The sequence below is a fragment of the Lissotriton vulgaris genome, chromosome 12 (assembly GCF_964263255.1).
Source record: "Lissotriton vulgaris chromosome 12, aLisVul1.2, whole genome shotgun sequence".
Lineage (NCBI taxonomy): Eukaryota > Metazoa > Chordata > Amphibia > Caudata > Salamandridae > Lissotriton > Lissotriton vulgaris.
Genome location: NC_141700.1, coordinates 799,979,125 through 799,996,799, shown reverse-complemented (window position 1 = coordinate 799,996,799; position 17,675 = coordinate 799,979,125). Strand labels below are relative to the sequence as shown.

General features: G+C 47.8%; 1 protein-coding gene across 1 annotated transcript in view; it reads right to left on the bottom strand.

Annotated features, from left to right (window-relative positions):
- The window catches only part of TM4SF5 (transmembrane 4 L six family member 5), a 46,811-nt gene extending 37,724 nt beyond the window's left edge, over positions 1 to 9,087 (bottom strand). Inside the window, exon 1 of the mRNA XM_086946220.1 lies at positions 8,622 to 9,087. Within this exon, the coding sequence (XP_086802346.1) occupies positions 8,622 to 8,792 (171 nt within the window). The 5' untranslated portion in view covers positions 8,793 to 9,087. The remainder of the gene's footprint in view (positions 1 to 8,621) is intronic.
- Between the last annotated feature and the right edge of the window lie 8,588 nt (positions 9,088 to 17,675).

Below are 17,675 nucleotides of genomic sequence, written 5' to 3'. Positions count from 1 at the left end.
CCTCATACTCAATTCATCACTCACCATGAACTAAAAGGTCAACGCCATCACCTCCAGCTGCTTCAACACCCTCCGCTTCCTCTGAAAGACCTTCAATGGGATCCCCCCCCCCGAATCAAGGAAAACAGTCACCAGCAAACTCGACTATGGCAATGCACTCTATGCCGGCATCAACAAGTCCCTACTCCGCAAACTGCAAATAATACAGAACACCGCGGCCAGACTCGTCCTCGGCATCCCCCGACACGAACACGTCAGTCAACACCTGCGGCGACTCCACTGGCTCCCCATGGAGAAGAGAGTCACCTTCAAAATCCTCACTCACGCCTACAAATGACTGCACAACAATGGACTCAAATACCTCAACGACAGAATCAACTTCCACGTACCCAAAAGAAACCTGCGATCATCCAACCTCGCACTGGCCAAAACCCCGCGTATCCACAGAGCCAGAGCAGGCGGAAGATCCTTCTCTCACATTGCTGTCAGAGCCTGAAACGAGCTACCGGCAGACATCAGACTTGCCCCCCTCCCTGAACACCTTCAGGAAGACCCTCAAGACCTGGCTCTTCGGTTAAATGGAGCAGCATCGCCCCACCCCCTCAGCGCCTTGAGACCCTCACAAGTGAGTAGCACGCTTACAATTCCCTGATGGATTGATTGACTCACCACTCTCGTCCTCTCATCACACTCACCAGGCCTGGTGGTGCTGCATTTTTGGAGAGAAGTCCCAACTCACAGAAGGAAACTGGGGATTGGCTGCTGTCTCTCGAAGGCCGTCCTCCCCAGGTGAGATCTGCACTTGTGTTGGGTCGGAGGTCCGTGGAGAGGCCATCGGTAGAACCTCACACTCTCTGTAGTTCCTTCACACTCACGAGGTCTACTGCCGACAAGACACACCTCCCTCATCCATGCCCAGGACTGACACCGAGTTTTGCTAGGGTTAAGTTACACCCACCTTCCTAACCTATACCAAATACTGATGGCCAGCACTGGAGGGGTTAATCTACATCTAACTTGCCTACTGCTAATAACTATAATATTGATATGATTGTGCGCATGTGTTAAGGAATATGTACAATATTAATGAACAGTTTTTGTAGTTTTCACGCACCCTTTACCCACTCATCGTATAGTTGATCACCTACACACCCAGTGTAGATTTGCAGTTGTTCAGGGCTAAAGCAAGCATACATTTAGGCAAACCCGCTGTCGATTTCCTGTGCTGTATGGCCCAAGTCGCGCCTATATCACCAATGCGCTGCATCGATAATCAGCGGCTGTGGTTAAGTCATGCCTACCTCACTGATGCCCATTGACGACAACTAGTTTGTTTGGGTTAAAACACACCAGCATTATATTTCCCACACATGCTCCAGCGGCTTGGTTGAGGTGCATTCACTGCGACCCTTCGCAATGTCTAATTTTGCAAACTAGGTATGTTGAGGTAAAGTTCTACCTAGAGTGTACTATGTCCATTACTTATAACTGGGGCTCCTAGTTTTTTGTTTTTAATGATTTTTAAAGATAAATGCAGAGAGAAAACAACATGTTTTATGTCTGAATTTATTTTTAAAAGTAGAAAAATACAGAAAATTGTGCTTTTTGTGAGTGACTTTTTCATGTTGTCCTCCATGAACTCTAGGCCAACAGCTGGGCAGATAGACGGCGTGGGGAGTTAAAAACAGGATGAGATTTCCTTGAACAAAGGCATTTTTTATATTTGTAAATACCATAATTGTAAATACCACAGCCTTAAGTTTACCACCAACAGATTTTCCAATGGACCTGACCTTTACCCTGGAAGAGGTAGAATGTGCCGTAAAAGCTAGTAAGGGCAGAAAGGCTCCTGGCCCCGATGGTGTACCCGTCGACATTTTTAAATATAACTTAGAGCTCCGGGCCCTTTATTAACACAAGTACTGGAAGCCAGCTGTGCAACCGGACTTATGGATTCATGGTCCGAATCTATTATGGTACCTCTTTTTAAAACGGGAGATCAACAGACTCCGGGATGTCATCGTCCCGTCTCACTGCTGGATTCTGTGGGCAAAGTGGCAGGCCATATAGTCCTGAACCGTCTCCAGCAGTGGGCCGAGGAAAACAACATCATATCGGACCTCCAATTTGGCTTCAGGGAAGGGCTAGGAACAATAGAACAGGGCCTGAACCTGACCATTATTATGGGTAAATATACAAAGGCGAGAAGAGGAAATCTGTACCCGGCCTTTGTAGATTTAACTGCTGCATTCGATTGTGTAAGCCACAGTAAACTGTGGAGTATCTTGGCGATAATGGGGGTCGAGGCCCCCATAATTCTTTTTTTAAGATAACTTTATACCAATGCAAGTGCGTGGTTACGATATGGTCGTAAGGCAGAATGTACGGCGTCATTCCAAGTGGAGAGGGGGGTTAGACAGGGCTGCGTTCTGGCACCCTTCTTATTCACTGTATACACCAATGGCTAGTTGGAACAAGCCTTGTTTGAAGCGTGCTGAGACCCACCACAGTCCCCAAAAAGTCCTATACCTGCCCTACTCTACGCGGATGACGCTGTAGTCATGGCCCGTACACCAATAGGGCTACAACGGGCCCTTGACAGTTATCACAAGTGCATGAAAAACTTAGATCTAAAGATCAATATTACTAAAACTTTTATAATGAGCTGTGGGTCAGCCGGAAGAAAACGGAAAGACATATATATAGATAACAAAAAGGTGGAATCTACTAAAACGTACCCCTATCTAGGAATTCTAATTGGCAATAAGGGGTCATGGGGTGAGGCTGTAAAAGCGAGGAAATTACTATTCATGACATCCACTATGGCTTTAGTTAATTTCTGCCAAAAACTAGGAAATAGGCCTCCGGCAGAGATGCTACAAATATACCAAGCCAAGTGTGTCACTGTAGCCACTCACGGGGCTGGAATATGGGGGTACAGTGACGTACACGATATCCAGAATGTGTAAAATGCATTTTTAAGATATTTATTGGCAGCTCCACGTTCTACCTCAACCTATGTTTGTCATAGTGAGTTGGGTTTACCATATATTACTGACACAATAATGGCGCAACCAATGTTGTTATGGTACCAGATTTAGACTTTGCCAAAAACTACATTTAATCGGGATGTATTAACTGATTGTCTGAAACTAGATCATGCTCTGGATATTGGATGGTTAAAGTATATTAAAGACTTTATGACAGATCTAGGCCGGCCAGAATTGTATGATAAACCAATGTTGTTGGGAACTTTTCCTAGGAAATTATTTAAAAAGCATTGCATGGCCCATCTGGAAGCAACTAGATTTGCTATCGAAGCTTCAAGGCCTATGGTTCAGCACAGCCCAATGATTCGGTCCACTATCGGTATCCAGCCATACTTAACATACTAAGTGGCTATGACAGATTTGTTCTCGAACGACTCAGATTGGATGTTTTCCACCGCTTGGTAAGTTTCCTGACCATGAACGATTGGTCGCAGAATTTACCAAACTGTTTGTGTGACGGTGTTTCGGCCCAATCAACCATCCACGTAATTCTCTTCTGTAAGTTTTATCAAGATCAAAGGAAGAGGTGGATTAAACCATTTTTAAAAATATGGGGTTTGAGGCAATGTCGCCCAGCTGATCTCGCACTGCACCTTTTGGATTATGAGTGCTTTGGGAGACACCTAGCTAAATTTATGTAGAGTATTATCAGATGTAGAAAGCTGCTCTGAACTCTGCTTTACAATAAAGCATGCTTGAGATATCAGGACTATTTTATAAATTTTAAACCCCTAAAATTAATTGCACGAACAAGTATAAAAAACTTATGCTATGCAACTGTAAACGCTCATTAATATTTTTAGAGAATGTTTTTAATGATAATTGTTGTTGGACAGGCCACATGAAGGACTCGCTCCCTCCCCGCACGACAGGGCCCGAGCCCCGGCCCTCCAGGTGTTACCCACAGAAGCAACCCGCACCCCGTCTCCTAAGGGACTCCTGCCCCCGGACATCTCTGTATCATGGGGCCGAACCACTACCGGCTCCCTCGCCCGGCCCGGCCGCCATCTTGGACACTGCACCACGAGGCCGCGTGGCCTCAGCTCGACCCTAACCCTGGGCCTGGCCAGGCCCCGACATCCCGGCACCACCATCCACCCAGGAGGTGAACGGACCACTTGGCAGGTCAATGGGAGAAAGAAGTGTCGATGGCTCTCCCCCGCCAGGTGCCGATCACCCCCAGCTCCCCCGGGCGCTGGCTCCACCCCCCTGCTGGGTGTCTGGACTCCCTCATCCCGGACCTCCCGACCTTCAAGTGCGAGGGTCCGGATATCAAAGGGCACCAGACCTATAACTGGGGCAGCTCTAGAGCAGGAAGGCAGTTGTATCCTGTAGTCGAGAGACACTGTGAAGAACTCATCCTTGACGGACTACTGGCGCTGCCGTAGCCCTGCCTTGTGAACTATCGTCCTGCCTGCTGGCGCTGCCGCAACCTTCTGCCTCTTTCATCCCCGTCGGGACCTGCTGGCGCTGCCGCGGACCGTTGTAACTACCACCTTCACCGGGACCTGCTGGCGCCGCCGCGGACCGTCGCTACCTACGATCATCTCGGGACCTGCCGGCGCTGCCGCGGCCCGTCCACCTAGAACGCCGAGCTCGAGGATTGTGAGCTATCCATCATATCATCGCAACTACCAGATTGGTAACAAGACTGTCCCGCTACCCCCTTTCCCATCCAAGAGACTAGAATCGAGGGGACCCCTGAGTCCTGACCTCCTTGTACCATCCTATCGTACCTAAAGATTGCTTATAAAGAACGTTATACCTTATCTTTGTGTGGTGTACATCTGTGGGGGGGAAGTTACTCGTCTGTACGATCGCTGGAGACGGCTCTCCCCGGAGACCTCTCCCCTTGTCCTCGGCCGACCCTCCCGGTCCGTCTAACAATTGTATAAACAAACTTGAAATGTCATTGTATAAACAACTGTGCTAATTATTTATAATAATTTCCTTTGTGATTTTTGTATATATAATGATGAAATGTTATTGTAAATTGTGCTTTTATGTTTTTTTATGTCTCAAAATGAAAACCGAATAAAGCTAATTTCATTCATTCATTCATTCAACTTTCTATTTGTATATAATGCAAATATTTACCCTTGGGTGTAGTGTTTTGCTTTGTTGGCTGCTTAATTGGCTAAAACTCGACAAGTATCAAAGTATGAGTGTGTGTTTCTCAGTTGAATAAATGTGGAAATATAAACATTTTCCACACAATTTTTCTTCAAACACAAAATAAATATGAACAAACACCAATAAGATGGGTAAAAAAATAAATATGGGTAAATACAGATGGAAATGTCATAAAAGGGAATGTCATAAACCGGAAGCCCTACTCATAGCCAGTTGCAACGTGTGTCAATCACACCCTCCTTGAGCATGGGCCTATCCATGACCTACTTGGACACGGGTAAGTCACACACACCCTCGACAGTGACGGCCAGTTGTGCTGAGGTTAAGCCACATCCACAGTACTGATCACCAGTTTGATCGGGATAATGTATGCCCCTAATGTACATGTCCATTAGCGGGGCAAGGTGTGGCCGTGCCCAAAGTAGGGAGCAGGTTTCTAGGGGTTAAGTAGTCGCCCACCTCAGGCCGTGTTTTACTCTTATTTGTGTCTTAAGGGGTCACCTGGCCAATGATGTCATAATAAACCCCAAACCCCCCAGCTGACGTCATCAGACAAAGGAACATTCTGGAACGCCTCTTGTTGGTGGTTGTCAGCGACGGAGGACTTGTTAACCTCTTAAGTGCTGCGCCTATACCAACGGCCGACGGCACCACTACCGCGGGAGTGCTGCCGTCGGCCGTTGGACGTTCCAGCTGCACCTGCGCAATGGAACGTTCAGCACTGGAGCTGGACGTTCCACAGCAGCTAAGGTGTTAAAGAAAGAGTTACTTTCTCTGCTCTGGGAGTGCCCTTTCAAGCAGGGTTCATGGGTTTGTGGTTTTGTCCCCCCCCTTCAGCGTTGGTGACTCCGCCCACAGGTAGGTGACCCCGCCCACAGGTAGGTGACCCCGCCCACAGGTAGGCCTCTTCCGCCTCACCTGTGCCATGGAAGGGATTTAGAAAGAGGAAGTCATTCTGCGGTTAATGTTTACCTGGCCCTGGGCTCATCTTGATAGCACGCGCCACCAGGAAGTGCAGGGGGAGCAGCTGGGGGCAGGACCCACCTTAAACAAATGTTATTCCACAGGCTCAGGCCAACCTTTCACCCGGCTATCGAGTTTACAGAAGTAAGTGGAAGGCGTGCAGGTGTTCAGAGAGGCGTATGTTGGTCTTACGCAGAGTCCTTGGAGCAGCAGCGTTCACTGCCTTCGAAGCGCTCCTTAGTGCCTCAAAGCCCCAAACGGATTCCCTGGACTCCTCAGACGCACCCCTCCTTCTCCTGTTTCAAAAGGGACCTGAAACTCCATCTCCTAAACAAAGACTTTTATGACCAACGTCAACTTACCTAGACTTCAATATCCGAGTTGACTCCTCTCTCTTGACATTCAAGGATAGTTGGTGACCGGACTGTGTTAAACACCTTATTTGTCATGCTGTTTTTTATCCCTGGCTTGCTTCCTTACCGCCTGCCTTCTATGCAATGCAATTTCAGTCGTTTTTTTTTTACAGTGTGTATGTAAAGCGCTCTGATACCTACGGGTCAAGCTAGCGCTATACAAAACTTTAAAAATGAAAATAAATTAATTAAAAATGATATTTTTATCACTTGGAATCCTCTGATATCCCCCCCCCTCCTGTTCACTGTGGCGGGGTGTGGGGGTGTCACAATCATAAACTCAGCTCCCAGATGCTTCAAAGTTGCCCACTCCACAAGAAGCGTAAGTGCCAGGACCCTCGTTAGGTTGGCACTTCGGCTTTCCGGCACCCGTAGCGCCTTCTATCGCTGCCTATGACCCTACCAAAGTACAACCACTAACCAACACACCCTACAACAGTGACAATTCAGACTATTCCAGGCCCCTAAACCTAACGGAATGGCTTGGACGGTGGGTGTTGGTCATTTTTTATGTATATTGATTTGATAAACAACTGTTGAGTTTATCTCTAAATAAAATAAACTGCGCCCCCTTGTGGCAGACTGTCATAGGTGTTGAGAATTAAGGGGCTGATGTACGACCGTTTTTTTGCGGTTGCAAAGGGGAATTAGGCTCCTTTGCGACCGCAAAAAACGTCTGCACAATGTACTAACACTATTTTGCAAGTCGATAACCAACTAGCAACTCGCAAAATATGGTTAGAGACTCGCTATTAGGAAGGGGCGTGCCAAGGGCGTCCCTTCCTAATAGCGAGTCCATAACCTATGTATGATTGTTTTGCGACTGCAATTGCGGTCGCGAAACACTTGCAGTTTACCACCCTTCTCAGAAAGGTGGAAAGGCACATGCAAACAGGAAGGGGTGCCCAGGGGACCCCTTCCCCTTTGTGAATGGGTAAGCAAATATTTTTTAAGAGCAAGCAGTGGTCCCAGGGACCTCTGCCTGCCCTTAAAAAATGAACTTCATAGTTTCATTTTTCTTTTTAAATAAAAAAAAAGCTTTATTTAAAAAGCAGTCCCAGACATGGAGGTCTGTTGACCCCAGCAGGCCACCATCCCTGTGAGTCCTGGCCATTCCCAATGGGGTCGCAAATTGCAACAGCCTCATTAGTATTCATGAGGCATGCAATTTGCAACCCCATTGGGAATTGCAAACAATATCTGAGCCATTGATGTACATTAAGTTTAGCGAGTCGCAAATTGCGAGTCGCAATTTTGCGCAATTTGAGACTCGCTAAACTTAATGGTTGTACATCTGGCTTAAAGTGCAGTGCACTGGAAAGCACCGACTCGAATTAAGCACTAGTTGAGGGTGTGTACACCCAAGTGGGTGGAGCTTCGTTGTCGGCAGCTCCTGATCCAAGGCTGTGGCTTTTGGCCGCTGCAACAGCTGCAGTGAATGGAGCCTGACTCAGTGTTAGTGTGAATAAAAAGCGTAATGAAGTTGTGTTTCTCTTAATCGCAGTTTTATCAAGGGAACAAACAGGCTAAAGAAAGTTTGGTGTCATTACGAAGGTAGTGGTCGCAAGCAACTGTCCAGGGGTCACAAGCTGCAGTCCAGAGGTCGCAGCAGCCACCCCTTAATGTCGTCCTGGGCTGGCTTTAGGAACAAAAAGCATTTCTGGCTAAACCCCTCAAACCAGCCCCGCCCCCTTCATCACCTCACGCAATCGCTCTTTCCCTCCATCCATTCTCTCTCTCTACCTTCCCCTCCCCCACTCTCCGTTCTAAAGCCCCCCGGCCCATGCCTGACGCAGCTCACCTTGGAGGGCAGAGTCAAGGGACAGGCACCTGGAGTGGCCATGGGCTTGCAAAGCCAGTCTCAAGGGCTCCGGCCCACCAGGGAAATGCCCGGTGGAATAAAAGGACTCTCCGGCCTGGACCCTCAGCCTCCGCTGACCACCCAAAGTCTACATAAATATCCTCTCTCGCCATCATCTCGTCTTTGGCTATTCATTCCGCCTCTGACACGTGCTGCCTTAGAGGCACCATAAAAATAAAATAAATAAACTGTGGTACTTACAAATAGTCCCCCTCCGACGATGCCCCCCATCAGCCAGACTTGCAGGGTGATGTTGTCAGTCCACTTGGTCTGGGCGTTGGGGAACATGAGCAGGAGGTTGGCCCCGATGCACAGGAAGGCCATGGGCAGGAGCATCAGGCCCACCAGGCGCGAGCACTTCCCCGTGCACATCTTGGCGCAAGCACTGCGCCTTGTCGCGAGGGCTCTTGTGGGGCAGTAGGTCCTCAGTGAGGACTTTGGAGGTCAGCTCTGGCTCCTGAACCAGGATCTTGAGGTCAGCAGTGACTCCTACCCTGGATCTTAGGTGCAGGAGAACCCGGCGTCCTGTCCCTCTGAAGCCCTGTCCCCCAGTGCGAGCTTGAGCCGACACGGCATCGATCGATGTTTGCTCATAGATAAGTTAGGTGCAAGGTTCACCAGGGCCGTCTGCTCCGCAGGCACCTGGTGGAGCCGCTTTGTAACCCTTGGAGTTTGGAAGAACTCACATCACTAAAAATAGTGCAGCAGTCGTAAAAATGATTCCATATTCCAAGCTTTATTTCAATCATTACAGGCCATAAAAGCAAAAGATAAAACATGCATCACATAATTTTTTTAACATCACAAAATATAGCCATTAGCAGTCAGTTGTACAAATTTGATAACAAGTTAAAAAAAATGAAATAAAAAAGCATTAAAAACAGTGAGTTCATTGTTTAATGGGGTCAAAGCAGTGGAAAACAGAAGGGGTATATTTAGCCTGCACTAGAGGGATTTAAAATTTGCGACGCCTGAGCTACATATAAAATTTTCAAAAACGTATTAAAAATTCCAAATCCCTCCCCAACCCAGTTACCCTCTGTTGCTAGATGCAATCAAATAGCATCTTATTTTCAGAACAAAATAACTACCATTCTACAAACCCTCCCCCCCAAATCTGACAAAATCCCTGCTAAAACCTTGACTCGTTCATTAAATGGTCCTATCCTCGACAGCTTCCATCAGATGACCAAGGAAGAATTCCTTAAAACTCTCTCAGGGATGAAAAGTGGCTCTCCAAACGATCCTGCCCCCATTCATATCCTCAAACAAGTGAGACCCACTATCTCACACCAGGCCACCGATCTCATCAACGCCTCCCTCAGCCAAGGAGTGGTCCCCCATAGCTGGAAACATGCAGTAGTAAAAGCCATACAGAAAAAAACAGGTCTCGACCCACTTGATCTCTCCAATCTTCGCCCTATCTCCCTACTACCAGGGATAAGTAAGATCACGGAGAAGGTTGTTAATCAACAACTATCGGCTTTCTTAGAAGCCAACAACCTTCTTCGCCCTTCTCAAACTGGGTTCCGTCCTGGGCAGGGGACCGAGACCGCCCTTCTTCAAGTGATGGAGGAAGCCAGATGCATCTTGGATTCAGGGGGAACGGTGCTACTGATCCTCCTGGATCTAAGCGCTGCATTTGATACGGTGGACCACGAGATCCTGATACAGCGACTGTCCAACTTAGGAATAAGAAACACCGCACTTCGCTGGCTCACTTCCTTCCTTAAAAACAGAACCTTTCAGGTCTGTGAAGGTACTGAGCGATCCGATTTTTTCCCCCTCCAGTGTGGGGTCCCCCCAGGGCTCTTCATTGAGCCCTACACTATTTAACACCTACATGGCCCCCCTGGATGAAGTGGTCTCCCCATTTGGGATAAAAACCATCACATACGCTGATGACACCCAAATGGTGGTCTCTTTTTCGCTAGAGAGTGCTCAAATCAAAAACCTTCATGACTGCCTTGAAGGGATCTATCAGTGGATGTGTGATTCAAGACTGAAACTGAACGGCTCTAAAACCGAGCTCATGCTACTGGGACCACAAACATCACTCCTCCCCAGCGCAATGTGGCCCTCTTGCCTAGGGACCCTTCCCCAACCCAAGCCGGAGCTCAAAAGTCTGGGTTTCTGGTTAGAACAGGACCTTTCTCTTAAAACCCAGGCAAAAAAAAACGCAGTTACCTGCGTAGGCCTACTTCGCTCAGCCAGGAAAATTCTCCCCCTGCTCCCTGCCCCCTCTCAAAAGCTCCTAATACAAGGGCTGATATCATCGAGGCTAGACTATGGCAATGCCCTTTTCCTGGCAGCCCCTGAAGCAACCCTGAACATCTTGCAGAGAACTCAAAATGCCGCTGCTAGGCTCCTGACAGGCACCTCCCGCAGAACATCAGCTAAACCTGCATTGAAGACCCTTCACTGGCTCCCAATCCGTGAAAGGGTCAAATTCAAGGCACTATGTATAACGCACAAAGCTCTACAAGATCAGGGTCCCCCGTTGCATAAAACTAGGCTCTTCCCATATAAACCCAACAGATCTCTGCGTTCCTCCCATGGCAACTTGGCCACAGTACATAAAATTAGGAAAGCCCGTACTGGAGGACGTCGTTTCTCAGTTGCAGCAGCAATACTGTGGAACGCCCTACCCATCCATCTTCGAGCAGAAACGAATCACAACAAATTTCGCAAGCTTCTCAAAACCCACCTGTTCCCACCATGATTTGCCTATTCCCTTCCCGTTTTTTGCTTCCCCCCTCAATGGCTAGTACAATCCCAGCGCTGGGACGCCCCCGGGCAGCCATGCGCTCTAGAAATCCCGTTTTCATTTCATTCATTTCATTTCATTTCATTTCATTCATTTCATTTCATTTCATAGAGTTAAGGTAACGGGACACGGTAAAAACAATTGGGGGTGCATTCCAGTTCGCATAACTGTAAAGGCCTTCCTGTATCTGTCTGAACCCCATGTTCCTGCATATTGGTAGGAGCCAGTACCTTCTAGGTGCAATGTAACCTGGACAGAAGAAGAAAATGTGTGTTAGGGTCTCTTCCTGGCTCTCACAGGCAGGACAGCCGGCTGGGGCGGCTTTTGTCTATTTGTTTGTGAATGCATGGACCGGCAGGCAACCCCACCTAAACTGAACATAGAGCTTCCTTGCCATGAGTGGATAGATGTCATCAATGAGAGCCTCAAATAAATATTGGTCTTTGAAGTTAAAAAAATCAGAAGTTAAACAGCAAAAATAATAAATATTATTATTAGAAAGCAAGATACTGTCAATGTGGAAAGGGTCTTGATAGCCAATGCCGTAAGCGGATGGGTCTACCTTCTTTATTTATTATGTCTCGTTTACAGACAGCTTTAACTATCTCTTATCCAAAACCTACTGTCTCTAGTTCATTCAAATATATACATAGAGTGGACTTTAGTTCAGCCGCTCTTTCTTGATTGGATGGCTTTCTTATCCATCTCATTTCCTTGCTTCTTATTGGACGGTCTTTGTTTGCCCCGCCTCTGGAGCAGTTTTCCTTTACTGTGTGTGCTCGGATGACATGGAACCTTGCATTCAGAGACCATCTTTATCTGTTTCTCGGCTGTCTACGCGAGTATTACATTTTGTAATATCATTGTTTTTAACTTTTGTATAAACGGCTACTTTTTTATAATTTTCCCTTTATTTACCATAAAGTGTTTCCTAATTTTAATGATTTTAAATAATCAAACAATAAAGTTTTTCGAACTAATGCTTCTCCCACCACTTCATTCCATTGTTTTTTATTTCTGTATCAATGCCTCCCTTCAATCCCCATCTCAAACCCCCTGTATCTCCCCCGCCCCTTCCCTAATCCCTGTTCTTCTCTCCACTCGCTCCCCCATTGCTCTCTCGCTCCCCCTTTTGCAGATTTGAAATTCTTTTAAACAGAAATGTTTTTTTAGTTTTTTTTTATGTTAAGGAGCCCAGGCCCGGCAGCTGCAAACATTGCTGTCAGGCCGCTCCTTTTTTAAACACACTTTCACCCATATTTGTCTTCTTTATCTTTTTATTTGTCGCTTCAAAACTGCGCTCTGCCATTCTGGAACGGTAATAGAAGCAAAGGGCCATCACGCTGGGGGTCATGACGCACACACGTGCTCATCACGCTGGGCGTCATGATGCACACACGTGCGCGTCATAATCACATTTTATTGTTATGTCTGAATTCTGTTGGAAACAAACATTTTAATAAGATCAAAACAAATCAATACACTAGGTAATGCCGTTTCAACACATTACTTGTGTGCTGTACAGGTTTATTAGCAATACTGTATGTCTGGGCAAACGTAATGGTCATTTCAATTGAAAATGCGTTGTCTGTAATGGCAAAGCTCTACCATACCATGACTTCTCCACTCTACTCTACACCACTCCACTTTACACCACTCCATGCCACCGCACTCTGCAGCAGTGCACCGTACACCACTGCACTCAATTCTGCACCACTCTACTCTATCACAATGCACTCTACGCCACTCTACTCTTCACCACTCCACTGAACACCACTCCATGCCACTGCACTCTGCACCACTGCACTCAATTCTGCACCACTCTACTCTATCACAATGCACTCTATGCCACTCTACTCTACACCACTACACTCTTTGCCACTGCACTCCGCACCACTGCACTCAATTCTGCACCACTCTACTCTATCACAATGCACTCTACGCCACTCTACTCTACACCACTACACTCTTTGCCACTGCACTCCGCACCACTGCACTCAATTCTGCACCACTCTACTCTATCACAATGCACTCTACGCCACTCTACTCTTCACCACTACACTCTTTGCCACTGCACTCCGCACCACTGCACTCAATTCTGCACCACTCTACTCTATCACAATGCACTCTACGCCACTCTACTCTACACCACTACACTCTTTGCCACTGCACTCCGCACCACTGCACTCAATTCTGCACCACTCTACTCTATCACAATGCACTCTACGCCACTCTACTCTACACCACTACACTCTTTGCCACTGCACTCCGCACCACTGCACTCAATTCTGCACCACTCTACTCTATCACAATGCACTCTACGCCACTCTACTCTACACCACTACACTCTTTGCCACTGCACTCTACACCACTACACTCTTTGCCACGGCACTCTACGCCACTACACTCTTTGCCACGGCACTCTACACCACTACACTCTTTGCCACTGCACTCTACACCACTACACTCTTTGCCACGGCACTCTACGCCACTACACTCTTTGCCACTGCACTCTACACCACTACACTCTTTGCCACTGCACTCTACACCACTACACTCTTTGCCACTCTACTCTACACCACTACACTCTTTGCCACGGCACTCTACACCACTGCAGCCTAGGCCACTCCAGTCTACTCTGCACAACTTCCCTCTACCCCACTGACACTAACTTTTAGCCGTGCTGAACAGCAGCCACACTGGTGTACAACATGGCTAAAACACATTGGCAAAGCCAATAGCGCTTGTATAGGTGAGACCTTTGGCTTTGCCAATGCTTGTTGCACTTTGACTTGCGCTCTAAATTAGGCCTCCGGAGCAGCTGAGTGGGAGAGGGCAGAGTGTGACCCTACTCCTTAAAGAGGGGATGTTTGTGTGGGGAGGGAATCAAAGGGAGATTTTAAAGGCTGCTTTGTCTTTAGGTGACTTCAAAGATAGTCTTAATAGATAATAATAGGAAAGAATGAGGCTTCCTTTGTATATCTCAATATTTCTGGGCGCTCCCAGAATTCCTATTCACGTGCACGAGCTCGGATATGCACCGCTCAAGAGCAACGTGTAGGGGACTGTCAGAGATATCAACCTATGGTAAACACAATAGGAAAATGTGTGTAAAATTGAAAAAAAAGCTTTAAAAAAACAAAAATTGTGGTTTTAGATGCAAAGTGGCCTAGAATCTGATGCCAGAAAGAATAATGTGCGCAGCCCAGGGTCCTTCCGTGCGCGTACACGTGAACACGTGCACAGCGCTACATCAATGAGAAGGCCCAACAACCAGCCTGAGATGCAGGCACAGCTGGCAGTGCCAGCTGTGCCTGCTGGAGCAGGACGAGCCGGATTATACGTGTTTGGCCCCTGACATTAGCTGTAGAGTGAGCTACAAAATGATGGACTGGAAGAGAGTCCAGAGTAAGTGTATAACAACAGTGTGTCATTCAAGCACCTCAGTGGTTTCTTTTGTTTCAAGCACAAAATCAAAACCTTAGTTTCCCCCAAAGCAGGGGATACATTTTACAGTGAGTTGCAAAAGCAAAGGTCATCACTTGCCTTCTGAGGGGAGAAGTGGACACAGTTTGGAAAACACAAAGAACATCACAATGTAGAAACATTTCAAAGTACATTTCCACCAGGATTTACAAAACAAAAATATAAACTAACTGTGCAACATAGCGAGAGCTGTGGGTGCTTGGAGCCTCCAGGGGGCAGTCTGGAGTCACTGGGTGAATCCTGAGCATACTAGGGTCACCAGCACCACAGCAGGAACCCACAGCCACGGGTGGTTGGTTAAGTAGTCCACCAGAGAGGTACCAACACCACAGCAGAACCTCAGGGCCATTGGTGGTTGGTCATAGAGTCCACCAGCGAGTTGCCGCCATCACAACTGAACCCCACAGCCACTGGTGCTTGGTCATGGAGTCCACCAGCGAGGCGCCATGGCCCACTGGGTTGGGTTCCTCGATGTCATAGGTGTCCTGTTCGCCCTGCGAGTCCGCCTCCGACAGCATGCCCAGCGTGGTGTGCACCATGGGCTGTTCGGCCTCCGTGGTCACCTTCCGGATCCACCCCAGGTAGTTTGAGACCAGTGTGTAGATGCCAGGACTCCTCTTCCTGCCACAGCCTTTGCCCCAGCTGACGATACCCACCTGGTACCACGTCTTGTGCTGCAACCGCCTGCACATCAGCGGGCCCCCGCTGTCCCCCTGCGAAGAAGAGCACACAAGCGTGAGTGACAAGAGGCTTACAGAACTGTAGCAAGGCGTTGGGAGGGACTTGGTACCAGTGGCAGGGGCCTGAGTGCCAGATATGGAAACTGCCCCCTCTTAAGGCAGACACATATATAGTATACTCACTAACAATGCAAGCCCCCTGGACCCTCCATTCAATGCCATTGTATCCACAACCATTTCAGATAGGGCACCCTTCAAAGGGTGGAGTACAAACAAGTCAGTGTCAGACCAGAAATCAATATGCAATATTAGCTGTCTGATGTACACATTATCACTTAATGTGAAGACCTAGAGAAAAGGATCAATGAAGACGGAAGCAGTTGTCAGAAATACGCAGCTATTGTTAGAGAATATAATGTATTAAAAGGAAACCCAAATCCTGGAAAACTGGCTCCCTTTCAAGAAAGTTATCCTAACTTCCTTGATAGAAAAAAGGACATTTCTACTTGTGCTCTGGGATTCTATGTCAGGAAACGGAGGCTTCCGATTATACTTCTCTTTTCTTTACTGACATTTACAGCAGCCAATGAAACTTGAAACTACATAACCCATCAGGCATAGCATGCCCTGTCTCCACCAATCACCTCTCACCCCATAGGGTATATAACTCAGTGTCCCCAGAGATCGTCCTCTTTCTTTTCTGCCGCAACAGCAAGATAAGCACATCTTTGTTTCTATTATTTACTTGTTTGAGACACAGGATGATTTAAAATTGCGATTGTTGGTTCTTTATCTATCGTAATCTGTATTAATGGTTAAATTGCATGTATGTAAGGGCGCGTAGAGGCGCAAGAGTCAATTCCCTGTGTGGAGCAGGAGCGGAAAAAACGTGTGATCGTGTCTTCAGGAGAGTGGTCACCTTTCTATTTCTACGCGGCGCGCGCATGCACGGATACTTAGTCGAGAATCTTTCTCCGATCAGCTCATTGTGCTGCAACATGCGGCAAAGCTCTCCTCGTCCCTGCGAACACCCAACGGGGTGGAAAAGTGTTGTAGGGCTCGTCCCTAGAAGATTTGGGGTGGCTCCCTCCACGAGTATTTAATAAGCGGTGCACGCAAGATCAGGACTTATATTAAAAAGCCTGCTGACTTGAGGCTTTAGGCCTGGGATTAAGCATGGGCGGAAAATCCGTTTCGCTCGCGGATTTTGCGGATTTTCGGGAAATTCGCAATCCGCGAGATTCGCGAATCTCCCGCAAAATCCGCAAATCCGCGAGCAGCGGATTTTGCTCGCACTGCTCGCACTGTTCGCGTGAGTTCGCGGCTTCCCAGTACAACTTCGCGCCCCGCGAATAAGTGCTAAATTGCAGAAATACGATCTTAGCAAAACTGAAACTACTTACCAGGTTCAAAAGTTCAGGCTCATCATTAGTAGCCATTTCCTGTAGTGCTTCCTGAGGGGCCCCTCCAGAGTTCAGTTGCCAGTTGCAACTATTATGTGACCCTGCTCTGAACCTCAGAATAGTTACACATATGTGTAGAAAAAGGTAGGGCTAGGACCTTTCTCAAGATTTGCCCGGCGCTAACCGCCCTTGTACCATTCAAGTTTACCAAGCAATGAGGCAGGCGCCGGAGACCAGAAGGCAGGAAACAGAAGTTTATTCCGACGGAGCAGAACACATCAGATCAGACAACAAGGTATCGTCTCGAGGTGCTCTAACAGCCTCTCGGAGGCCTGGCCTCTTATACACTGGTTTATGGCATGTGACCTTCCTTTATTACAATCACAACTTTGTAAGGCAAGAAAAAGACATCCCCGTAATCCTCGTGTTAATCCCACCCCCATATACCTTCACAATGGAGGTCCTCAACCTGCTGATAAGAGAGAGGGTCATCACGCAGCTGAGTGTTTCGTCGAGTCTTAGGATGTGTGCGTCTGATCATGTCACAGGGGGTGGGGAGGCCTGGATCAATAGAGGGTCCTTTGAAGGAGAGCGACCTCATACAATAAGGGTCAGTAAATGATATCTCCCGGCTTATGCAGTGGCCTCGGACCTGTGTGGACAGTCGGACACGGGGTGAGGGGCCATCAATGGAGGGGTATTCATGCTGCGTGGACAATCCAGCGCAGAGGGGAGGTTTATCAACAGAGGGGCATTCATGGGAAGAGAGGAGGTGTTGGTCAGGCGCTGGCGTGACTCCCAAGGACAGGGTCATGCAGAAGGGTCATGCTCATAAGGAGGAGGGAGGGGGAGCCAGGGTGCGCGGAGGATGCTTGCTGGGTCAGAGGGGCGCGCTGGCGATCGATCGTGGACAGGGAGA